At 27.6% G+C, this 26,858-nt stretch overlaps 2 protein-coding genes and 1 pseudogene across 5 annotated transcripts; 2 read left to right on the top strand and 1 right to left on the bottom strand.

Annotated features, from left to right (window-relative positions):
* LOC107161430 (uncharacterized) lies at positions 1-7,010 on the bottom strand. Its single transcript, XM_015507836.2, has 9 exons — positions 6,890-7,010; positions 5,972-6,778; positions 2,937-3,065; positions 2,377-2,551; positions 2,161-2,271; positions 807-969; positions 611-742; positions 235-539; positions 1-171 (listed from the first exon to the last, which is right to left on the bottom strand). Exons 2-9 carry the CDS (start codon positions 6,106-6,108, stop codon positions 49-51), a joined length of 1,275 nt encoding a protein of 424 aa, XP_015363322.1. The 5' UTR covers positions 6,109-6,778; positions 6,890-7,010; the 3' UTR covers positions 1-48.
* Positions 7,011-10,414: 3,404 nt separating this feature from the next.
* Positions 10,415-18,697, top strand: LOC107161442 (nuclear cap-binding protein subunit 2-like). Of its 4 annotated transcripts, none has more exons than XM_015507850.2 (6): positions 10,415-10,678; positions 12,307-12,493; positions 13,691-13,825; positions 14,187-14,368; positions 16,919-17,095; positions 18,264-18,697. In XM_015507850.2, the coding sequence occupies exons 2-5, from the start codon at positions 12,344-12,346 to the stop codon at positions 17,088-17,090; spliced, it is 639 nt and encodes a 212-aa protein (XP_015363336.2). In that variant the 5' UTR covers positions 10,415-10,678; positions 12,307-12,343; the 3' UTR covers positions 17,091-17,095; positions 18,264-18,697. The 4 variants fall into 4 exon arrangements, with proteins under 4 accessions (XP_015363336.2, XP_015363339.2, XP_089072100.1 ...); XM_015507853.2 differs by having other exon boundaries at positions 10,415-10,608; XM_089215974.1 differs by lacking the exon at positions 10,415-10,678 and adding an exon at positions 10,866-11,106.
* A 2,035-nt stretch (positions 18,698-20,732) lies between these two features.
* LOC149060782 (uncharacterized) lies at positions 20,733-25,926 on the top strand (annotated as a pseudogene).
* Positions 25,927-26,858: the final 932 nt, after the last annotated feature.

Here is a 26,858-nt window from a genome sequence, read left to right on the forward strand (position 1 = left end):
TAATGTTATAAGACTAGTTTTTATTTAAAATAGTTATAAAATATTTTTTTAATAGTCGTTGCTAGTTAAATCAATAAAGTCTCCATAAAATGCTGTAATTGAATTCAGCTTTTGGTTGATAATATTCTGCTGTATTTCCACTTTCCCTAAAAATCTTGCTAACCATAAACACTAAAAATAATAACAATAAAATATGATGTTTGAAAAAACATTAATTTCTCAATTATAACCTACTTCATATATATTAGTGTTTTTGGGCATATGAAATGCAACACTTGGTGCAATATTTTTAACAATGTCAAAAATAGTAAAACCACCAAATCTATAATTCTTGCACATGGATGCAATACTAAAGCTATCACTGATCACATATTCTGGACCACCCCACGGGGGTGACATGCATATAACATCAGCTTTTAACATTGAACAAATTTCAAAGAAATTACCAACAACAAATTCAATTTTATCAGCTACACCATATATCTCAGCATTGTTTCGTGCTAGTTTTATTTTACACGGATCTATATCAATTGCTACAACTAAAAACAAATAAATTCTATCAAATCAACAATATAATTTTATTTTAAAATAATTAATATGTAACAATAACCTAAATTGGATGTAAATGCTAATTGAATTATATTCCCGCCAGCCCCACAAAAAGGGTCCAGAGAAATATCATTTTTACAACGTTTTGCTATATGGTAACTTAATATTTCTGGACACACAGAATAAAAGCTTTCTGTAAAAAAACAATTTTGTAAAATATAATAAGATATAAAAATAAATTATGTTAGTATTAATACCATCATCCAGTAGAATACCATGTTCAAATTTTGAAAATAACATATGCCTCATCGTCCAGTATCTATTGGAAAACCTTCTTCGATTAGATCTATGAGAACATCTTTTTTCTCTATGAATATATCCAGTACTTTTTGGTGTTATAGATAGGTTTTGATAATAATTCTGACAAATAGATTTAATTTATTTACAGTTAATTTTTTTTTTTTTGACAGTGATTCAATTGATGTGTTTCACAAATATGATAGATGCAGTCTAATGTGATATAACAACACTAAAAGGCCTACTTACACATACTAAGTGACCAATATCAGACACTTAACATTTGAACAATCTTAATAGATAAACATAGTATCATATTAATTATGTCATAAAAGTTCTTAAAAAGTAAAAATTTATTTTATATATATATTATACCAATAATAAATTAAAACGTTTGAAAAATTAAGGTAAAGTTGTATACATTCAAATGTAGGTACCTATATAAAAGAATTTTTCAATAAATTATAAGTAGTTTAGTTAGGTAGAACTAATAAATGTATAAATTATAAACTAAAAATGATGACATTTTGACAAATATATATATTGTACCCATAGGCGCAATTGGGGGGGGTATAGGGGGGCTTAGCCCTCTCTAGTGTTATTTAGGCCCCCCTATGTTTTTAAATATATTCATTCTTAAATCCACCTAATAAAAAAATTATCAAATTAAAAATCGTCAAAATTTAAACCTTTAAATGCGTATAAAAAAAAAAGTGTATATGCATTTTCAATATTTTTCATCTGGTATCGTAACAATATACCAAGACCCTTGGATTCAATTTTCACGGTTTTTTATCCAACAAACAAAATTATATTGACAATTTAAGTAAAAAAAAACTAAAAAAAAACTAAAAAAAATGAAAACTGAAAATGTCCGTAAATAGCTCAAAACGTGTCAAAATATTTTCAAAATTGTATGGTGTATAGAAAATGAGAATATAAACATTCAGTTAAACGATCATGCATCTTCAATTATTAATTTTTGAATTACAACAAAATAAGAAAATCGCTACATGAGAAATTGAGTGAATAACCAATGTTGTAAAAATATGAGAACTTCAAACGCTCATAAAAATTTAATTTTACTTGGTATTACATATTTTTTTATTTTTATAAAGGTCTTTTTTGTTTTGATAAATTTATCCCCCCCCCAAAAAAAAAAAAAAAAATTTATCCAAATTGCGTCTATGATTGTACCTATAATATATATTTAATCCCTGTAAAATAGTTAATTCATGTATTACGCAAAACAATAATAGTTACTAGGATAATATGAAATGAGATTTATGAAACATTTTTAATTTTTATACCTACTTTATTATCATTAACATTTATGTAAAATATCCTTTCTGAAGACAATTTTGAAGACATTGACTTGTTATCACTTTCGTTGCAATAATATTTATCTAGGCTATCTATTGAACTCTGAAACACAATAAATAAGAATTGATTATTTTTACATAGCTAAATTAATTTAAGCAATATACTGTGTAGAATTTTTTTAGGTATAATATGTAAAAATACACTAACATTTGATTTCGATGAATAATAATTTCTATTTTGAATGCTACAGGCGATATTATTCTTATGATAATATATTTGTAAAGGTTCCATATTATATTGCCTAGAATGCAAGTTAGACACAACTAAACCTAAATCTTTAAGAACTGCATTGATTTTGTGAACTCCTTTATCATATAATTTCCTACAATAAACAAAAAATTAGATCATCTAAATTATAATCATTTTATTTCCAAAGTTAGTATAATAGCCAAGAAACTTTTAATTTATATTATTTTAAATTAATTCAATCTTAACAAATTTGATTGATCTTTACATATATCAAATTCATACATAAATGTACTAATTGATACAAATTAAAATTAATTAAAAATAAATATCTGAAATTAAAATAAAAACATATGAAGTAAATTCATTATAATGCTGTAAAACTTTCATATTACTATAATATTTAAACATAGAACTTAAAACGATTCCAGTAAAATTAAATCTTGAAATACATATTTTACTCTAATTTAAATTAACAATAATAGTACTCAATAAATTCCTACATAAAAAAAAGTACCTACATTGTATAATTACATGGCTCATTTTCAACAATTGTAGTACCTAATTTAGATTTATCTGAATGTAAATCAATTTCTTCATCACTATATTTTTCATTTTCTATAATTTCATCATTTGAGGTATCAGGATTTCTAGAACAACATTTAAACATTTTAAATGGTGAAAATTAAGTATATCTATAATTAGTTTTAAAAATGTGTTGTAATAATTTAAATAATTGAATCTATTAACATAAAGGTATCTACATTTGATTCAATTTGTACAATTGTTCAGTAAAATAATTCAAAAGACTAAATATTTTGTGTTGTCTGGAAAAACATTAGGTAAAGGTAGCAGAGATAAAAATTAAATTAATAATAGTAGAGTAAATACTTGTATTCTGGTTTTAAATGGTATAATAGTTAAGTTAATTTATTGAATTTCAGGCCTAGCCAACCACTTTAAATCTACAATCACAACATACCATTATACCAATTCCTTAAAACTCTCAACTGGTGATGTTTGAGGTTAATACAACAGTTATAACCTAAAGAAACTCCTTGGAATCTTCAATTCAACACCTACTAACATCCCTAAACACTGTGACGACTTGGATAAAAATTGGAAACTGAATCTGAACCCAAAAAAAAACGCATCAACAATTTTTATTCTTAAGCATTAAAGACCTCTAGCTCATTCAAATAAATAACGAAGCAAAAGTAAAAAAATAAAAAGGAACTGTCAAGTACCTTCATATGTTTTTAGACAAAAAACCAGCATGGAAAATTAATTTAAATTAAAACTCATCCAAAGATATTATGCAAGAATGATTGTACTATCCCTCGATTAACTCCAAAATCAACTCAGTCTATAAATAAAATCATCCATCTTACGATACACCTAAATAATCTAACCACTAATCACTTACACCTGCTCAATATGGGCAACATCTTCCCCAAATAAAATTAACAAATATTAAATCCTCTAAAAAAAAATATCTGAGAAAATGACTAAAAGCCGCATGGTTCATGGGTATAGACAAATTAATTACACAGGGATACCTCTCCTCTAAGGCTGAATAAAAATTCAATTTAAAAAGTCCCATACCAATCCCAAAACTTCAGTTAAAGAATCTTTCCAAGTTTAAAATTTAAATTACCTCCAAAACCTACTGGCTACTTCTATCAGATTTTAAAATTGTTAGCACACATAAAGAGCAAATTTAAAATTCTAACCATTAATCAAAATTGGTTAACTAATACAGCATGTACATATTCTTATCATTGTGATTAGATACGAGACTTGTAATAGGATGTGATATTTTGACATATTTTAATTAAATAAATGAAAAACATTATTTTTTATAAAATCTGAGTTTTGTTTTTATTTTTCTACCTATATCATCATATTTCCTTAAAAGTTAAAGAAAAGTTAGGGGTTTTCGCAGGTTCAAGAAAATATTATAATAGATTTAAATAGTTACATATTTTATCTAACTAACCTAACAAAAATAAACAAAAATAATTTTAATAACATATAAAATACCCATCTGCACAAATTTTTAATTATCTCCATTCAAAATCTTTTTTTCTCATGTTTACATCTATGTGGTTATGCATAATTGTAAAAAGTATAAAGTTTAAATAAATCATTTACTGATAAAGAAATCTTGATCACCTGTAATAACAAGGCATTAATTAAATTAATTTTAATAAAGCATATATTACATTACAGTCTTGTAAAGAAAACTTTTATCTTGTTTTCTGAATAGGTACCTAAAAAAGATGAAAAAATTTTTTTACATAATATAGGTACCTCATATACAATTGTTAAGATAAAATAAAATAATTTTTAGTCATTCTATAATAATTGTTAATATTTCTAACTATATTTTACATATCATATACAAATACATTTTATTGATGTTACACATTATATTTTTATATTTTTGTAATAATTAGCAAGATAATATTGTCAAGTTTTTTGTGTTCACACTAAATTTAATGTTTTTAATGAATAATAACATTAACCAATATTTTAATATAAAAACTCAAATACCAAAATTTTTTTTCTGAATAAGTATTAAGTAGGTACCTATACATATTAAGTATTCTGAATAGGTATGTATTTAAATATAAAATAGATTATAGATATTTAAATACTTTACAAGACAGTTACATTTATTTGTGCATACAATTAAAAACATCAAGAAATTTTCACATAATGGATAGATATTGAATTATGATAATCAAGGTAATAATCAATAACCCTTGATATAATAATAAGTGCTTATTTTAGCAACATTTTAAAATCATAATAAACCTAAGGAATAAGATTTACAAAACTTATACTTAAATTAGAGTGAAAATTCAATATGTACATGTCAAGTTAACAAATAACTGATCACAAATCAATTTTTTTTTTTAATAATACAAATAAACAAGATGTATCACTTGAATTGTAGTAAAATATGAATTTTAACAACCTAACCTAGGTATATAGGAAATTCCTAAATATGGGTTACCTGTCCTAACCACTCTCTAGTTAGTTTCATACCTAAAAGTCAGACAGTGTTTACAGGTACCTACCTATTTTGTTTATACATTATCCACAACTATTGGAGTGATTTTTAGGGGGCTAAGGAACTTTAGTAGGGGGTCTAATATGGTCCCATCATTCACTATGGATGATTTTTGTTATTATGAAATTATTTGTCTCAAAATGACTGTAAAATTATATGTAAAATTATTTTGTCAAATATATTAAATATTAATGTTATATTCTTAATAATATGTACTAATTATGTTTAAGCCTTTCTGAAAAAAAAATTTAGTCTTCCCCAAATTTCAAAATCCAAGATCTTGTTCATGCCTTTGTAACAAGCCACCATACACTCATAGAGAAGACTTAATGTAGGCCGACTAAGGGTCAATCAAAAACATTGTACCTTCATTTACCTAAACCGAGTTGTAAATTACATAATACCTATTATACGCGTAAAAATGTTTGTAAAAAACCCCTCCCCTACGAAAAATTATACTGCGGACTCGGTACTCACCTGATGTTGGCCACAAAGCGGCTACACAACATGCTAATGGTCGACTGGAACTTTTCGGTCCGTCTGTACAGGACTTCGACCACTTTTTCAGAGCGTAACGAAAAACACAACGGCCCGAGGTCTAGGTAAGTGGTCATGGCGGCTACTGCAAAGCTTTGGTCGCCGACGATTTCGGCGGATCACGTCGACCGGCTATCGCTGGTACCACCAGTGTACCGCGACAACGGCAACGACGGCGTTGCTAATTGCCTAACACGAATCGGTCAATCACGTCGTACTTGTACGTCGATCACTGATCGTTGACTGATGAGGGGATGAGGCAGTGTGGCCCGTGGAGATCGGAAACTATTGCGAAGTTTATCGTCCGACGACGAATTGCGAATTCGCAACGTTGCGACTTTGTTATGACGAACCGTGCGTCGAACGCGCACGCGCAAACGCAAACACCCTCGCCGTTTAATGATTATTAACTACAGAGTATTTTGAATAATTATCTATAGTTTTATACTTAAATGGTATATGGTACCTATGCAATTATGCAAACGTCTGTGAGACTATGAGATGCGAGATAACATTCCGACTGCGGGCCCGTATATCTTGGCTAGAGATTTCGTGGTATTTAATTTCCATTTCTTGGCTCTTGCTCTCGGTCATCGTCACGTTTCGCGATCCGTGGTTTTCTCCCGAGTCCGGACAAAAGCTGGTGGTGACGACGAGAACGACTTCGAGTACCGAAATTCGATAGGTACATCATCCAGTGATTGTGAAACTGCATAAAAAACAGTCACGCAAGAAACACATCGAGTGCTTATGATATTATACGTATTCATCGCACAACAGCAAAACACAACATAATATTATTATTAATATTCTAATTCTAAATTATTATCGTAAAGGATTAACAAAACAAGCTCTTACCCGTACTATCTTTATCGTTTATCGGAAACTAAAAATAACATTAATTTACGAATGTACCGTCAGTACGCAGTAGTATGTTATTAAAAATAATATCATTTTATTAGGTACCTATTGTTGTTATCACTTTCGATTAATGATCCGTGCTATTTCTACGTAGCGAATGATGGAAATGACTTTTTGCCTTTTGGTGCATTTTATTGTTTGAAATAAGACAACTGCATAATATGATTAAAATATTATTAAAACACACCCAATCCATATAGGTAGCAGATACAGATTAAAACTAAAAACATAGGAAATTTAAAATAGAGTATAAAGTAGCAATTATTATTTTATTTTATAAATAATATACTACCTATTCTTTGTTATGTGCGTGTAATCACCATTTAATATATAATATATATATACTCGTGTAAATGAGTAAATTAATCCAATAACTATCCACTTTTGACTGTACAATGTAAAGTATTCATTTGGGTTACAGTCCAAGAAGAAAAATTGTCATGGTTTAATGTTTACTGATCAGTGATCGGTCATTAAAATTTAAACAAGTCTTTTTTTCAAGTTATGTGGATAATAAATTTATCGGTACGTAGGCTAAACGTTGTATACAATGACTGAAAATACCGAGAAAAAATGTATAATGTGCTTAATTTTTTGTAATTTATTGAAATTTATAATGTAATTTTGAAAATTGTTGTATTGCATTAAAAAAAATATATAAATGTCGATAAAATAAAAAATATTATTATATTAAGTTATAATTAAATTAAATTATAATATAAAATTTATCATAATATATAAGTTAATTATTATATTATTTAAACATTTTTTTAAATTTTTATAGCAACTCGCACACGCTAAATGGAATGCATCAACATTTATGGGGTATAAGTTAAAACCTAAAAAAAAAAAAAAAATTATACTATTTAGATAAACTATAAACATATGACAAAAATGATGAACATTATAATATGTATGATAAATACTTTATATACCCTTATGTAGTTATATCAGGAAGTTCCCAAACAGATTATTTTGAAAAATTTTAATGTAATTAGATTTAAAACTTTTTATGTTCATTATAACAAAAGTAGTTATTTTACTTGTCAGATTTTCTGTTACAAATTGTATATTACAGCTCAATGTAGAAGTGTAGAACACGACACTATAGCGTAACCTATATATAAATTATAAATATACCATATACCTATACACAACAATATATTATTATGTACTGTGCACGATAATTTTATTATCTCTATGACTGCATCAATATTACTCTATGATCAGCATTCTAGTTTCGTTCTTAGCAATTATAAAATAATTGCGATAAATATTTTATGATGCGTCCCGATTACCTGATTATTAAAATAAACAATTATATACTTGCTTCAATTATTTTATTCTGTGTCTCGAATCTCGACCCTCAGTTCTATTATCAATATGATTATCGTTATACGTCTAGATCATGCAGTTAGATATGATAAATTAATAAATTAATAACCATGGGCTAGATGACTAAATATCTATAAGTATAATTATTATCATAGTACCTACTATATAAATTACATTTGTCTTAAGATTGTTAATAATTAGGTATTTGGGATTAAATATTTATTATTAACTTTGTCCAAATAATGTATGCTCTGAAATCTGGATACAACGCCCACTGCTTTAGTGCTTTCTACCTTCTACCTTTAACTGTATTCAGTCACCGATTTTTCTACTTGGGTTGTAATATTATACATATTATATGATACTAAATAATACATATATGTAAATGTGTATAAGTTTAATAATCAGATAAATAGAAATTTTCTCTTCAAAAGTGGTACTGTATTGTATTAATAGTAATTAGTAATTATATAACTTATACACCTTTTATAGGTTAGACTGACCTGGACATTGTATTGTGTTGTTTAAAACGTTGTTGATTATACATTGCGAAATATGACAGTAAATAATCATATATTATGTCTCATACGAGTCATACATGCCCTGGGGCCCCCACAAGATTCAATTAATAAGAGCCCAGAGAGGCCTCCACAAAATGATTACCTTTTTTTTTTTAATTTTACTATAGTAATTTGCAAAAAAATATTCCATTTTAGATAAGAAATTAATAGCATGATGAGGGAATACCCATCAGTAATATAATTTTAAAGTTTAAGTTAAAAAGCATGTAGATTAACTAAAAATTCTTATATTACAATTTTAGGGTCCTGGGGCCACCAAAACCTTAAATCCCGACCAGCATACCGCAGACGATAATTGAAACTGTTATTATTAGTCATTACCTACTTGTCCTACTTGATTAGGCTTATATTAATAATATTAACTTTGGTATCAAATCTCAATATTCTAAAAATATAATAATAATATGGTGTACCATCGAAACGTTTATTCTTTAACACATAGAATAACATAGAGATGACTGAATTAAAACGGAACAAAAATCATCCCATATTCGAAGTTATTTGGGACAGGGGGACACGATGCTCAAAAAAGCGAAATTAGTTAAATAGTTACAATTTAATATTTTATCGATACATAGTATATGGGCATATGGCTCAATAAAATACACGGTAATTTAAAACAATTTACAGAACATAATAGGTATGAGGTATCCATTAACTATTTATATGTATTATAATATAGGTACTTATTGATAATGAATTATTTTAAGTATAAATATATTCTTCATTCTACTACATTTATAATATGATAGCGTTAAAACGCTCGTACTATGTAGTTTAAGAATTTAAAACCGATTTAATTTCAAACCGTTTTAACTCCTTCATAAATCATATTATGTGTTGTAATGTTATACAAAATACAATGCATGCAGCAGTTATTGTGAGTTCAGAAAATATGCTTCAGTGAAATGTTAAATTAATCCTCGATTAATAAATTCATTATCTTCAATATCTTTATAATATTGTCTAAACTAAGTAAGTAGGTAACAAAAAATAATAAAACCTTTTGAAATTAATGAGATCCTCATTTTTTTATTTTTGCAAATGAAAAAAATACGGACAACGTTAAAAACACATGAGTACAATAACACACAAAACCATTTTAATCAACAAGAACCATAAACGATGGGCTAATAATTTCTACAATCATTATTAGGTTTGTATAATTGTATTGGGAGTGTGCTTATTCCCATTGTTCCTACTCGAAAATTCAACGATGAGTGTAAAAATAGTATATAATATTGTCATGTTCATATTATAACCATAAACTAATAAGTTGTAATTTGAAGATACGAGTCTACAATAGTGTCGACGGACACGACAGTAAAAGATTACGAGAGAGATTAATGTTTAGTAATTCACAATTTTCTGTGAATCCCGCCCATAATAATAATAATAATATTATGTGATAAAAGTATAAACTACAAATAATTAGCTCGTTGGCTGAAAGTTTATTTTTATACAGTTTCCGAACGATTAGGTCTCCACTCGTAAATCATTGATTAGATAACGGAAAAAAGACTATCGAATAAATCGCAAATCGTTATTTTGAGGCTCATATAGTCGTACAAACAGTGTTATTTTGTAAACAAATTACATTTTCAATGCATTTTTCCAATTTAAAAAAAAGTGTTTAAACGTTGTTATCTACAGTGCGGCGTGCCGCGTGCGCTTTACTTCGCCAGTTCACCACTCACCACGACTGTCATTCATATTTGTCGGTGCTATAGTGATACGTAGGTATGTGTCGTATCTCGAAAATTTATATTTAGTACCTATTTTGTTTAAAGTAGGTCTTCGTTAATATTGTGTAAGTAAACATAATTCATTGACCAAACACCAGAAATGTAATTTATATTTAAAAAAAAAATTGTAATTAATAATTAATATCGATAAATATTTTTTTGTAAAAATATGTAGGTAGGTATCAATACTCGGGTTATGTATTTTTAACACTATAATATTATTATACAGATTACGAATGTCAACGTTAATTTCGAAATTGAGGTTAGGAAAATACACATTAATCGACAATCGTTGTTTCGTTAAAAAAACCACACATCCGTACCAAAAACGACCGACAGCTGTATCATCTTTTAATTAATTGCAATTTCATTGGAGAATTGTAAATTTCATTTCATTTGTCATAATTTTTTAACGGCTCGAGTTCATTAATTTTCCGTACGTATTTTTAATTGGTTTTTTTTTTTTACTACCGTTTTAGAATTTTGTACGTGGGTAAGTAATATTTAGTAACTAATGTATCATTATTATGCGAATACAAATACAAATAATGTTGTTTAATTACCAAAATCAATATTATAAAATTTTAAGATCTAAATCGGTATTTTTTTCTGTGAGACATTTTCCTATTTAATCTGAGTTTAATTTTTAATTACACCTTTTCTATTATATAGGCATTTAGCTGTATATTGGCATCTCTACTCTATTATTGAATACTGAAATGTATTGTATACCTACACTTCCCCCTATTAACCTTTAAATTATAATTAATAACATGATACCTATTACATAATAGTAAATTTGTTTTATAATAATGTTATTTGATGATGTACTTATAAAAATAGATTTATGGCCTGCAATGATACTGTATTATCCAAAATATTTGGTTCATTTTTGTATATATGCATATATTAAAATGAGAATATCTGTACATTTGTATGATGTTATTTTTAAATTTATTTATACTAGGCATTTTAATTATAATTTTAAATGTATAGTAGTTATTTAACTAATTGTATACTAATAATATTGCAACACATACTCTCATATAGTTTTACAAATACAGTAGGCATGAACATTTGTGTAACTTTAATATTTTAGTTGACGAAGTAGTGTAAGTTTATTTAAAAAGAACGTTAAAATTACCTATGTTATGAAAAAGTTAATTTTTATTAGTATTCTCTGTTGATAGTGCTTTTCTAATTTGTTTATTTTTATTTTAACACATTGACTGCCATGCAGCCGCAGGCGGCCTCAAGAATGTTTATCATGGGTACGCCAAAGACATTTTTTAGTGTCAATATAAATAAATTTGTATTTGTATAATATATACTATTGAATTTGAAAAAAAAATTAAAAATATAAAAAAAATGTTAAAATTATGTTTATTACATCAAAAAATTTCAATTATTCCCACTACGCAACAGCATATTTTCAAGATCATTATTGTAGCGCCACTGAAAAGTTAATAATATAAATCCAAATTAATTTACGGCAGCCCGCGGCCGTAATGCCTCCTACAAATGATATGGTGCGGCAGCCGGCGGTCTAAAAATTATCAATACCTAATTATTATTATATGGACGCCGGCGACCGCATGGCAATCAACGTGTTAACAAGTTAAACTAAATTTTTTCCTTGATTTTTTTCCTTTTAACAGTTTTAACTATTGATAAAATTATTTAATTTTTTCAGATATTTGTATTTTGTTGTCTTGAGTTTTGTCAACAATATGCCTTCCAACTTTTGTAATGAATCTATTCGGTCATGTGCATACTATAGACCTCCCCACTTGCGAAATGGATGTGTAGGAACCAAAGTAGAAACTGTAGATTCGGTGAACAATATTACTTCCAATTGTGTGAATAATAATAATTCAAAGGTATAAAAATATCTATTTACAAGAAATATGAATTAAGTTTAAAGTTTGTTTGAATATCATTAGTATCAATAGTTACTAGATGGGTACTAATGCATGGAGTTCAAATGATGTGTTTCAATTATCATTATTAAGTTATAAGCATTTAGTATATTAAATAGTTAAATCATTTTTGTATTGTGTATACATTCTTAAATGTAAAAAATTAGGTATTAAAAATTCAGAATAGTACCTATTCATAATTTCAAACTGGTTGATGTAATTGTCAATAAAAGATGTTTAAAGTAAGATAAAGTTTTTATATATTGCCATAAGCTATTTCTATTTTCTTACAATCCAAGCACTGGAAAAAAACTAACAAACATTACAATGATAGTTTTATTTTGAATAATTTCGGATTACCTTAATTTATACTTAATCAAATTATATAATACTAAATTAAAAATAATGAATATATTTTCAAAAATTGTCTTAAATTCATAATTTTTTTAACACATTCATTATTTCTAAATATATTGTATAGTAGTTGTATTGGGTATTTTATATATTAGTAATAAAATACAGGATTAATTTTTTTTTATAAATAAAATTTTAATTTTTAATGAAATAACAACTCATCATATATTAATTTATATGCTTAACTGCTAGTAGAAGTTACTGCATCTTTGACGTCTATTACTGTGGTTGTAATTTCTTTACATATTTTTAAAAGTATGAAAATGGGACAATTAAAAAAGAAATGCGACAGTTAAGCATTCTAAAAACTTTTGGTGGGATTGAATTTTTTAAGTATAGAATTTTCCTGTATCATTTCAGTAGCTTATTGTTTAACCTATAATATTATCTACCTATTTACTTATCATATATTATTAGGGATATGTATGTTGGTTTTTTTTGTCTAAATAATCTAAAAAATTTGTTTTTATTAAGCGCTATTTAAGTATTTGAATTTCGATACACAATTTTATACTAAAATATTATGCTAGGAAGGTTCCTTTTCAATATTTAAATAGTCTATCAAAATGTGTATGATATGATAAATTATTGTTGATACAAATATTACTAACATCTTTTTACGTATAAAATAATATAATTTAGATATTAAAGTTGACACTATAATAAATTCTTGTATTTGAATGTTTTTGATTTAAATATTTTGTCTCTTAAATAATAACAAAAAAAATGTTAATGGTTTTTAAGGAGAAGAATAATAACGTACCAAATTCGTCAAATAAAGATTCATTTATCAAGTTATATGTACCACCTGCTAAACGTAATTTGAACAATACGGCCAATGTTGTAGGTCTATCTAAGTATTTTGATTGTAAATTCAAGGTATGTACCTACATAATATATTACACCTGTATACTAGTTTTTAAGATATAGGTGTTCTTAATATTTAAAAAATAGTTATTGATTTGGTAATATGGTAATGTTAATTGCTGTTAAACAAATGTGAACATGTTTTTAATGGATTAATAATCGTGATCATTTGTTCTTAGTCCTAAATTTGTCGAATTGTGAAACAATAGTTATGTCTCATTAATACAATTTATAATTTTCTTAGTAAATGTCTGCAGTTTTTCATTTATTAGTAAAAGATTTGATGCCTTTTGAATGCTAAATGTTAACTACTTTTAGAATTATTTAATATAAAATAAATAACATTAATATAGAAATGTATAATAAAATTTAGGGCTCTCGCACAGAATACTCAAAAAAGCTTGAAGAATCAACTACTGTGTATGTTGGTCATTTAAATTTGCTTTCAACTGAAGTGGAGGTCCATAAGCTATTTTCAGAGGCAGGAAAAATAAAAAACATTATCATGGGATTGGATAAACAAACATTAGGTCCTGGTGGATTTTGCTTCATTGAGTATGTACACATAATTATTAATACTTAACAAAATACATAAAAATACATTTTAATTGTTGTACAAATAAAATGTATGCAGAAAATGCATTTTGAATTTTTTAACTAAATTACTTGGAGAGTTTTGGAATCAAGCCTAGATCTCAATCAGCACATTTAGTATAATGTGTTTAACTAATGTTGCGGTGATAAACTTTAGCAGTTGTAGTATTCAATTAATTATTATAATAATACAATTTAAACTACACTCAATTTTAGGCCTTTATTTATTTTTATTCTTCTAATAATGCCTCACTGAATATGCACACAAGTTCATAATTTGAAGTACAATTAGTTCATTAAATTTTCATACATATTTCTATACGTATTTTTGTAGTTATTTCTTTTTACATGTGGTCTTTTTATTTATTATGGTTCAATAGTAAAGAATTTCAAAAAAAATAATATATCTATTGTTTTATTTTTCTATCACATTAAAAAAAATTTTAAGCATGCATTTATATCAACAGCAAAATCAACTTTATTTTTATGATTAACCACTATTTTAATTTTAATTGATTCTGGTAGACTTCTTTTTTGCTTAAAATGTTGATGTTTTTTGATCAAGTTATCTATCTTGGTTTACTCCACATAGTTTCATAGTTTATTAAATATGATCTTCTTAAAGTTATGTAAATTACTAATAAGTACTTTTAATTGAAATAAATGGTATGGATTTAGTGTAATTGAGTTGAACAATTTTTTTTAATTATCTTTATATGTGTAAAATAGTCACATCAGTAAATTTTACAAAGTTGAGTGTAAATCCTCAATAGTTTTTTATGAGCGTTTGAATTGATACAAAGTTGAAAACTATATCAAATTAGAAATGTATAGAAATTGTTATATTTGTATCTTAAATTTAATACAAGGTTTTTTAATGAATTTTTCTACATTAGAAAAAAAAGTCAACTGAATATTAATATTCATTTTTTATGACTTTATGAGTGTTTGAAGTACAGATTTTTACGATATTGGATATTCTCATAGAACAAACTTTTTGTGTTGTTGTAATTCAAAAATAAATAACTGTTGATACTTGAAATCTTCACCAAATGTTTATTTTATCATTTTTCATAAGCTTTCTTTTAAGTTGTTATAATGGAAGTTCTAAAATATTTAGGATACATATTTTTTTTATAAGGATTAGCAGTGTTATTCATAGTTAAATTGGACGTGGTTAAACAATGGTTCAATAGTAGTTTAACAATAGTTTATTTTTGGTATTCATAGACAACAAACTTTACTTATACCATAGACTGAGTTTAAAGATAAACCTTGGATTTATAAGCTAGGAAAACACTAGGTTTTAAAGCTAGTTTATTTTAAAAATCACTGTTATCTTATTATCATTTAATTTAATTAATTTATGTTTTAAAAACATTTTTAAATTCAAATTTATATACCATTCATTTCAGTAATTCACTTGTAACCTATTGTACAGTAGAGCATAGAGCAGTGGTTCTCAAGCTTTTTTGGTTCATGTCACATTATTATACATCACAAGTTTTTGTGACACACTCAATACAAATGGTAATGAAATAAATGTCTGTTTTCAATATTTTTACCAGTATAATTACAAATATCAGAAACTTCTCGTGGGACACTTAGTCAATCTCTTTGCACAGTATTGTGCCGCGGAAAACCGGTTGAGGACCACTGGTGTTGAGCAACATCCACTTACCTGCTTTTTTTGTAGTTCAAAATTCAAAATTTTAAACAATATTTCTCATAAAGCTTAAACTGTAAGGTCTGTAACCAAAACTAGTAAAATTTATATAAACACTGTCTTTTTTTAATGGTTATTATAAGTTCACATTTAGATGAAATTATATATTTAAACAGAAAACAAGACTTACAGTTGTTTTTTTGTAATTTAAAATTATTGTTTTAGTATAATGCATAACTGGTTTTGCTTGAATTGTTTTTCTTATACAATGATTTTACATCGTTGCAGATGTAACAACAGAGCAGTGTCTACTTATCTAACTTTTTTAAATATAAACTTAATAAATTGTTAGCTGTTTCTAATATGAATTTTGATTATCATTTCATTTTTTTTTTTTTTTTTTGCTAAGGAATGATATATTTTGCTTCATACTGTTGGAATTGCTTTATTGACTATTATTTTTTATTTATTTAGAATTATTATTATTGTTTTTTTTTTAAGCAGTTAGGTATAGTATATTTTGTAGTATTAATGGTTAAATAAAGCATATTTTGTCAGTTTGAAATGAAAATTAATTTTCATCAAATGTTACATTTATTTAATATTCAGAAATTATTAGAATGATTCTAACATTGTCATTAAAATATTAGGTAAAAGTCAATCAGCATGTTAGTTTAAAATTGCAATAGTAACTTCACCAAGATGTATTAGAGGCTAAACTAAACATCTCACAAATCAAAAAATGATACTTTTTGTGTGTTTTTCATACATAACACCTAACTAAAGCAATTTGTTAGGAATCTGAGATTTTCTGTATTTTTTGTATGTTATTTCTATGTGCTTAGATATGAAACAAGAGCAGGTACTGAAAATTGCATGAAGAAACTGAATGGAACATTATTACACGGAAAGCAGTTGATAGTCGATTGGGATGCTGGCTTTATTGAAGGACGTCAATATAGACGGGTTAGAAGGAATCAACAAAGGTCCTATGTGTGTCCAACCACTCAAAAATAAACATTGTTAGTATTATGAAATATTTAATACCTATTGATTTATTTATTTTAATGTGATTTGTGAGCTTTCAAATTGTAGAATAAAATATACTATAAATTGGGGGTTCAGCCATTTTTTATGGCAAACTGAATATGAAATACTTTTTGAGATGGTGTGATAACGTTATTTAGGAAGTGGTAAAGTCTAAAATGTAATAAGATTATGAAATAGAAATAAAAAAAGAATCATTTAATAAATGTTACAAAGAAAAATAATTATTTAATTATTTTTATTAATTTGTTTGAATGGATTTTTTACATCTCAGATATATATATATAGTCATTTAGCTTAGAGATCTTGAAATTTAATATCAAAATATTAGTTTTTCTGGTTGCTTAAAAAAACTTAAGGCTTGAGCTGGCATAAATCTGTGACTCCCTGATATAAAGTGCAGACAGTATTCTTTGTATCCACATTAGTGGTTAAGAACCTTATTCGAATGACGGATCACTTAACATTTTATAAGATTTTCGCGGAACACAACCGTAAAATAAAATAGTAGTACATACATTTTTAATTTTTTAATATATTAAACAATGAATGTATAGCATAAAATTGTTTGCATGCTATACATGTTATTGTATATACATATATGCAATGTACCATATGTCCTTAAAAAGTAGATGATACACTCTATAACTCGGTTACCTATATTACTCAGTATCATTAATGCATATATTAAAATTATGTCTGCGAGAAATTGATGATCAATCAACTTCATGTCCTGCAAATAAAATTCAAAAATATTAATATGGTACAGAGTAATTTGGGTAATTTAACTATACGGTTTACTCTGTTTTGGGGGCACATTTATATATACTGAATATTATATTATGTCCATTATTTTATTTACATCTATTGCATTTGCAGTAATCTATATTTATCTCTATTTCAATGCACAAAATGTGATAATTCTTTTTTAAGACAGTATCTAGAATTCTAGACCGCATTATATTTGTTTTGTAATATGTTGATACTTGTTTTTAAATTAATATGGTAGAAAATCTCAGTGACATATAATATAATATTTATTTATTTATATATATATATATATATACATTTCCCAAAATGTATATATATATATATATACATTTCCCAAAATGTAGTATTTTCAAATATATTTATATTTTTTAGGTAGATTCTCATTTCAAGAATAAAGAAGAGGACTATACTTTATAAAAAGGAGAGCATTTTTTTTTTTTATCGACATTAAATTTTTGTTTTAAATTATCTATTTCTGTTTTATAAATTATATTATATTTTGAATTTACCATCTAATGAGAAAGTATCATTTAATAACCATGTTTACGTCATCCTAATGAGGTCTTTTAAATATCATTTCAAAAGCAAAATTAAATATTTTAATATATTTTTTGATTTTATTCTTCTAAAATTTACATTTTTTTTTTTTTTTGTTATAAATGATATGGACACAAAACTTTATACTTTAATATATATTATAATGACATTGTTAACTTTTGTCTTTGATATAGTTGTGTTAATTCAAAATCATTTCACTTTTTATATTTCTTACAGCAACCAAATGAGTGAAAACAGAATTATTATGTAATTTTACTACAGTAGTTTGCTTTTATTGGTTTATTGTTATCAGTAATATAGTATTTAGTTATAGTAGTAGTATTAGTCATATTTTCAGTAATTTTATGTAATACTAAGCTAAAATAAAATATTAACAGTATTATACCTTACTTATAATGTTTTTATTCTCATTTAGTTGTATTCATAATATAAACTAAAAATCTCAACAATATAAGTTTAAATACTATTTAGTGATTATTATATATTTTATACCTATTTAGTAGTATCACTGTGATCAAAATAATTTATTTTTGTAAACAAAATTTGTCTGACATAAAACATATTGTGTTGCCTATACATATGTTTAACGGGCTTCATTTGCTTAAATTGCCTCTATAATTATATTCTATCATATCTAACTTTCAGCTGAAGAACGGATGGGATTTGAAGTTTGATGTAATAATTGAATATTTTATAAAAAATACACAACCTTAAAAATAATAGGAATAGGTTCTGTGAATAATAGCATCTAGGTATATATTAAATAGTGTAAAGCAGCCAGGCGACCTAACTAAAAATTGTCTGAATTTTTTCTCAATAGCTGATTACGTCAACTTTAACAACTATTATGTACCATTAACAAATTCTTCTGATTTATTAATAGAAATTTATAACCTAGTATTATTTAGCAATAATATTTAAGGGCTCTGATAAATTGTAACACTTCTGTTAGAATATTAATGAAACAATAGATTTCAATATTTTACATTTTAGATCCGTGTATTCTTCTACAACAATCAATTTAAGTGATCTTGAAGTTAATGGGCTACCTCATGAGCTTCTAGTTTTGATGATGTCTTAATATGTCCTAAATTGTCCAGTAATTAATAAATACATACAAATATAGACAAAAATTTTAAATATGTATTTTTTTATTTAGTATACGAAGGCCTGTCATCCCCTTAAATCCACCATTGCTATAGAAGATTCTCTGTGTTACCCATTATTTATAAGTAAATCAATAGATGAATGTTTTTTCTCAGATATTTGGAAAATCAGCTCAGCCACGATAGTTTATCGAACTATAGACTTATTGCTAGTAATTTAGTTAAGATACTTGAATCCATATCCATTATTTTAAGTATTATCTCACGTCCAATTAGTTATATTTTAATTGATGAGCAGTATGATGATTTTAGGCCGAGGCGCTTAACTACTAAATTCCATTTTCACAGAGTACCTATGTAGTATGTAGTCATGGATGCGTTCAATGATACTCTCAAGTTGACGTGATTTATTTAAACTTCACCAAAGTGTTTGATCACGTGTATATCACTCTGCAATTATAATAGTACTAAAATTAGTAGACTTTCAGGAGCCGCTAATATCTTGGTTCATCTTGTACTTTCCCATTAGAATGCATAGTTCCTGCAAACAAAGTCTGCGCACGCCTATGGGTATATTAATAGTTTACAAACATTTTTTTTTGGATAGGTTAGTTATATGTAGAGTAAATAATAATAAAAATATATATCTAAACGTTCGGCTTTTAGTTCTTGCACTAATAGTTATACCTACAACAGTGTTTAAAATAGATATCGTTGAATATTTTTTGAAGGTCACTAAGATAGGGTAAACGGTCACTTTGTACGGCCCATTGTTCAAAATGTACAACGCGGACACTTTGTACGGTCTGGTAAAAAGGTACATTGCAGAACGCGGACACTTTGTACGGTCGGGTAAAAAGGTACATTGCAGAACGCGGACACTTTGTACTATTATATACATAAAGAATATATATTATAAATATAAGTTATATACCTAAGTTAGCAAGTAAATAATACTATATAATATTATATATGACAAATTTTACTAAAAATGTTATAAATACATTTTATATAATCTGGGGAATCTCATGGGTACATAATGTACATATACATCGATAATAGTTTATCATTATATATATTTCACAATCGCGATATCTACGTTAAATACCTACTTATCATTTGCGTTTATCGTTGAAATGCATTTCACTAAGACACTGTCGCTACCGAAATCTTCACGATGGCAACAACAAGTTCCAGTAAATTAAGACCAAAACTTGTTAAAGATCGTTTTGAATATACGGTATTAAGAAAAAATTTGAATGATGTAAGATGGAAATGTTCAGTCATCACGTGTGTAGGAAAAATGTCTACAAATCTTATAGAACCAGTAAGTTCCTCATATATAAATATTTTATTTTTATTTCTTAACTGTGTAGATATATTATTATATTATAGTTATTGTTATACAAAAATATTTTTTATAAATATTATAGGTACTATTTGTATATAAATTACGATTGTATTATTATTTGTGAACGTCAAATAATATGAATTTAACTTAAATATATATATATTTTTTTTAGTATACCGTATTTACTAAATTTGTATCACATCAACACGACCCAAAACCATTGGATGAACTAACATTCTGTGCCGTTAACAATAACGCGAAAACTGAGATGAAGCCATGCGCAATTAACAACAAAGAAAGTACAAATCAAATTATTTTATTAATCGCACATGGATGTAGTAGTCAGTAAACAATACACATTTTTTATAGGTTTTTATATTTTTAGGTATAGTAAAATATTTTTTACATCGATGTTTCATTGTAGGTAAAGTTTGTTCAAATTTGGAAAATCCTGATGCTTTACGTCGCACTATAAGACGTGCACGACGTAAAAATATTCTTGATGAGCCTAAAAATCTAAATTTTTCACTACCAAATAAGTGGAAAACTACAATGGGCGGCGAGTCAACTGATTTTTTAATTTATGACGATGGAAATGAGCATAGAATTTTAATTTTCGCTACAAATGGAGGTCTTTCTTTTTTATCTTCATCAAATATGTGGTTCAAGGATGGCACATTTAAATTTTCCAGTATATTTGCTCAATTATACGAGCAGAATTTGAAGGAAATGTTAGGACGTGTGTTTATGCTTTTCTTCCAGATAAATTAGAAAATACGTATCATGAAATGTTGTTAAATCTCGTTATAGCATCTGTACGAAACGCATCTCCCCTTAAGCCTGAGCGAATTATTATAGATTTTGAGTTAGGTGTAATAAACGTAATAAATCGAGTTTTTAATGACGTCCAGATTCAAGGTTGCTTTTTTCATTTATACCAGTCTGTATGGCGACAAATTCAGCAACTTGGATTAGCAAAATTGTATAAAGAAAATGAACGGATTTCCAAAGAATGTAGAGTGATGACTTCATTGGCGTTTTTACCTATTGACGACATTTTGGTCGAAATTAGTCATATGTATACAACATTTTCTCAAGAATTACTACCTCTTATTTCATACTTTGATAGAACTTATATTAGTGGTAATAACAATAACGCACGGTATCCTCCTTATATTTGGAATGTAAGACGTCAAACTATGTCTAATTCTCATCGAACTAATAATTTTAGTGAAGGGTGGAATAGTTCGTTCAATAAATTAGTAGGAACAACAAATCCAAGTTTTTGGACGGTTTTGCGAGCAATACAATTGGATGAATGTGGCAATAGACTTCATAAGAGACAAAAATCCTATACTGCTGGCAATAATAAACTATTAAATTTATGTAACAAACATCAAAAAAAGGAAATAACAAATATGGAATTTTTAAATTCCATATATTATACATGTAGTTTTTAAAAATTTTTTTAAATATTAAAGAATGGAAATTTTATATTTTATAGATCGTTCATTTTGACGAATTATTCTAAAATTGATTTATTAAACCCTTAATATTAAATAATTATGTATGTGCACTTTTTATCTAAGCTTGATACCATTTTGACATATTTTCATATTATTATACTAGGTATACAATATTATGTAGTTTTTTAAAATTTTTGTCAATATTATACTTTACTTGTCATTTTGAGATATTTCCATATTATAGGTACTATGCATGTAGTTTTTAATGATTTTTTTTCATTTTTATATTTTATTTGTCATTATGACATATTTATATTGTACACATTTTTAATTTTCTTTAAAACTGATATCTAATATTATAATACAATTAAGATTTATAATAATATTATTGATTATTTGATTATTTTGATCATTATTAATATACGATGAAACAATTTACTTTTAATTTTTAATTTTTATATTTTAATAATTTACGTTATAATTTATAATATTATATATACTTACTACTGAGGTATATAACTTATATTTATAATATATATACTTTATGTATATAATAGTACAAAGTGTCCGCGTTCTGCAATGTACCTTTTTACCCGACCGTACAAAGTGTCCGCGTTTCGCACTTTTAATGCTCGACCGTACAAAGTGACCTGGAACCCTAAGATAGTGACTAAGATGGGTGCAATTTTCTACACCTATTTTAGAAACTGAAAAATGCTTAGTTAATTTAAATTTATTGGAATATTTTAAAGTTTTTACTACCTGTTCATTGTGGGAGCACATTCACATTTACATCACAAATTTTGGCGCAAAACTTACAATCAAAATAAAGCTTTTGACGCCAATCTTTAGTCTCTACGTAATCGAGTGAAGTACACGGGCTATATACACGCAGTTGGTTGGCTCAATCTTCTGTGGAATCTGTAAAAGAGACTCGTAAATTCTGGCAAATGACTTGTAAAATATAGGTTTAGTTTTTACATTGATTTGACCATGTCGGTTAGCCAAGTCTATGGACATCACAAATTTTACTACATATTATACCTTAAGATAATTTTGTATTTTATAATAAAAGTTGTAGCAGAATTTTCAAAATGCTACTTTTTTTTTGAGAAGTATGAATATAATAACAATATAATTAAATACAACTGTTAACTAGGTACCTACCTTATTTATAGACATTTAAGATAATTAGTATAAATATAATAATAGTAATTAGTATTTAATATTTACTATATCAGGAACAACGCTACCTTTTGCGAGGCCCTAGACTGAACTTACTCAACCAATAATAACCATAGTCTATTTATAGCCTATAGTGATTTCCATTTAAAATATTTCCCGATGTAAATTTTAAGCGCTAAGTCTAAGATTGAAATATCGAAAATGAACGTTATAATATTATTTTAAATTACAATATGCGTATTATGTTCTAAAAATGTAAACGCGTATAAATAATATTTGTTTACTTAATAATTGTGCACATAATAATAATAATACTACAAAATATTTAATATTTAGAACATCTCATGTTTAGTTCTCATAATTAGAATTTATTATTATTGCAATTATTGACGATAGCTATAGGTACTAGCTGATGACCGTCGACTGTCGTTACAATGTTGTTTCTACGATTAATACAAACTAGAGGAACAATCAGCTGTATGCATAGCGCGTAAACGTGTTTTATTATACAAAAAATGAATGTCCAGCGTCCTCTTAAACAGTTGTATAAGGTACGCCAACTGTTAAGTACATATTGCATAAGGTTTTTTTTTAAATATAGGAATACCTACTCATCAGAACATACTTTCCATTGAAATGTAAAATAGTAAAAAAAAAAATGGCCATTGAGAGATCGATCCCCTTTTGAATACGTCACTGGTAGGGCTACACAGCCAACCCAACAAGATTTTTAGTTAACCAGTTTCATTTATATGCTTCTAATTTTAACTAGCTGTATAGATACCTACAAGGTAACTAAGTACCTACAAAAACAGTTTTTCAATATTATAGGTGCGCGGTGTATCCACTATCCGGATTAGTTCCAAACGTACAAATTGGTTCCCGGGAAAAAGCATTTTTAATTTTCCTTATCATTTTATACAGACTTATTTAAATCATTTTTTGGTACATTTGTACCTACTTATAATGTTGGGAATTTCCCAAAGTTCATATTACAGTCGTACAGTGTTACATGGTGCTATATAGCATCTAATTCGGATGTGTTCCACTTACCTAGAATATCGAGAATCAATTCGGATGTGTGTTTCGTGGAATCTCGGGAACTAATTAGGATGGCTATTTTCAAGTATTGGAACCAATTCGGATGCAGTCTATAGGTGTTTTATATGAAGGTATATACCACATTTTTAAATAGAAATTAATTAACTCGCATTGGTGTAGCTATATGGAGCGATTGTAGACTCTCCCGGGTCTACTCCAGTACTACCTGACGGAAACGTGTAAACTCTCCCGGGTCTATTCCTGTACCACCTAATGGAAACATGGAAACTCTCTCGGGTCTAGTAAAAATCATAAAATTAATTTAATTTACATTTAAGTTGCGTTTAAAAATAGTCAATGGCAGTCAATCATATATAATAACAATAATAATAATAATAACAATATAAATAATTAATGTCTTTAGCTGCTATGAGCTATAGTATTATAGTCAAAATACAATAAAAAATAAAATTTCAAAAAACCCTAATATACATATAAGTTTCTTTTAAAAATAGTCAATAATAATAATAACAATCATGACATAAGTTACAAATACAAAATAGGTATACGTAAAAATGTTAAAATTATTGTATTTGATAATAAGAACATACAAATTTTAAAAAGTTAGGGAATCTATTTTTTTTCTAAAAAAATGTTTTAACATTTAAAACAACTCTGGAGAGTTTACATACTTCCTTCAGGTAACTATATATAAAGTTAACCCGGGAGAGTTTACACATTTACTTTAGGTAAACATAATTTTGACCCGGGAGAGTTTACACATTTACTTCAGGTAAACATAATATTAACCCTAGAGAGTTTACCATCGGGAGAGTTAACTATTTTTAAAAATCGGGAGAGTTTACCACCGCCCGCTATAGGTAGGTACCTACTTAATGTATTACATTAACAATAAAAATAAATACCTAATACCTACCTAATAAAAGGTAAGTATGTACCTAGTTTTGATTACAACATACGATGCCGTAGACCGCAATTATTACATGGATGTCCTAAGTCATAACACTATCTATGACCTATGCACTTGTATCACACTCGTATTAATAGGTGGTTTGTCATTTGATAATTATTCTTGGGTAATTATCTGGTTGTATTTTACACAAATTATATTTACAAATTATGGGATTTTGACGGCACACGTTCCCGTGGTTATATGAATATAAATTTCGATTCTCGGGTACGAGGCGGTCTTACATTGTCGGGTATGGTTGGTATGTACAGAAACGGGGCGACCTGGGTGGCTATTGATCAGCCCGCTCGAAGAAGTGGTGTTGATTAATAGTCCCAGGTGGGAGAGCGTGGCCTAGGCAGGCGCGCTTGGGGGGGGGGCAGTGGGTGTATCGTAGACGATCTTATTGTAAGTCGTTTCGGATTTCTGATGACGCTATGAAATGACCGGCGGTAGCGGATCCCCTTCGATGTGAATGGGGTGGCCGATGTCTCGATGCTTAGTCGTCTGTCTTTTGGTGGTGACGTCACGGTCCGGGAATATTCTCGGTCGGTTGCTACTAAGTTGGTGTGACCGTTCGCATACGCGTTACCTTGGCTTGGTTTCCGGGTGTCCGGATAGCCTCGGTGTACTGTCCCGATCTGTGGGCGTTGTTGGTGATATTGGTCGTGTCGACCGTAGGTGGACCGTATGCGTCGTCGCTACTGCGGTTGGTTTGTCCGGGTCGCTAGTACGCTTGGCACGGCTTAGCCCGGAAACGGGCTATTTTATAGACGCGTCACGGTCGGTGTCGACGGCAGGTTGAGTCACCGTTCGATGATCAAATCTGTCGCTGTTCGATCTTGGTTCGGCTCTTGTTGGCGACGATCGGCTTCGGAGATTCCAACGGTTCGTTTTTGTTAGCGGCGTTCGGCTTCGATTGTTCCAGCTGTTCGTCTTCGGTAGTGGTGGTACTTCTTCCTTCAGTAGACGGAAGAGTGTAATTGGAAACTGATGTCTGATGGTTTGGAAGGTTGAAGAAGTACTGGTTGACGTTTGCTTTGGCGGAATGGCTATGCCGTTTAACTATACCAGGCTTTTGCCTCTACTAGTGGGGGAAGAGTATTAAGGAAGTTTTTAATGGTTAGACCAAGTTAACGGGTAAGGTTTAAGTTGTTTTTTGGTAGTTGGGGGGGGAGGGGGGAGTGAGATTTACCTAGAAGGCGGATATGATCATGGTCTGAAAAGGGATTTTTGTAGAACATAAGTTTGGACTGGGACTGAATAGATGATTGAATGGATTTAAAGTTA

This window comes from Diuraphis noxia, unplaced genomic scaffold, assembly GCF_037042655.1.
Source record: "Diuraphis noxia isolate RWA-SAM2 unplaced genomic scaffold, SU_Dnox_SAM2 contig0001, whole genome shotgun sequence".
In the NCBI taxonomy this organism is placed as follows: Eukaryota; Metazoa; Arthropoda; class Insecta; order Hemiptera; family Aphididae; genus Diuraphis; species Diuraphis noxia.

Bases quoted from the DNA above. Each gene is read 5' to 3' on its own strand.
- LOC107161430 (XM_015507836.2), bottom strand. From the start codon at position 6,108: ATGACCACTTACCTAGACCTCGGGCCGTTGTGTTTTTCGTTACGCTCT. The intron at 743-806 runs GTATTAATACTA...GTTTTTTTACAG, and splicing joins TGGTATTCTACTGGATGATG to AAAGCTTTTATTCTGTGTGT. The intron at 540-610 runs GTTATTGTTACA...ATTTGTTTTTAG, and splicing joins AGCATTTACATCCAATTTAG to TTGTAGCAATTGATATAGAT.
- LOC107161442 (XM_015507850.2), top strand. From the start codon at position 12,344: ATGCCTTCCAACTTTTGTAATGAATCTATTCGGTCATGTGCATACTAT. The intron at 13,826-14,186 runs GTATGTACCTAC...AATAAAATTTAG, and splicing joins ATTTTGATTGTAAATTCAAG to GGCTCTCGCACAGAATACTC. The intron at 14,369-16,918 runs GTATGTACACAT...CTATGTGCTTAG, and splicing joins GGTGGATTTTGCTTCATTGA to ATATGAAACAAGAGCAGGTA.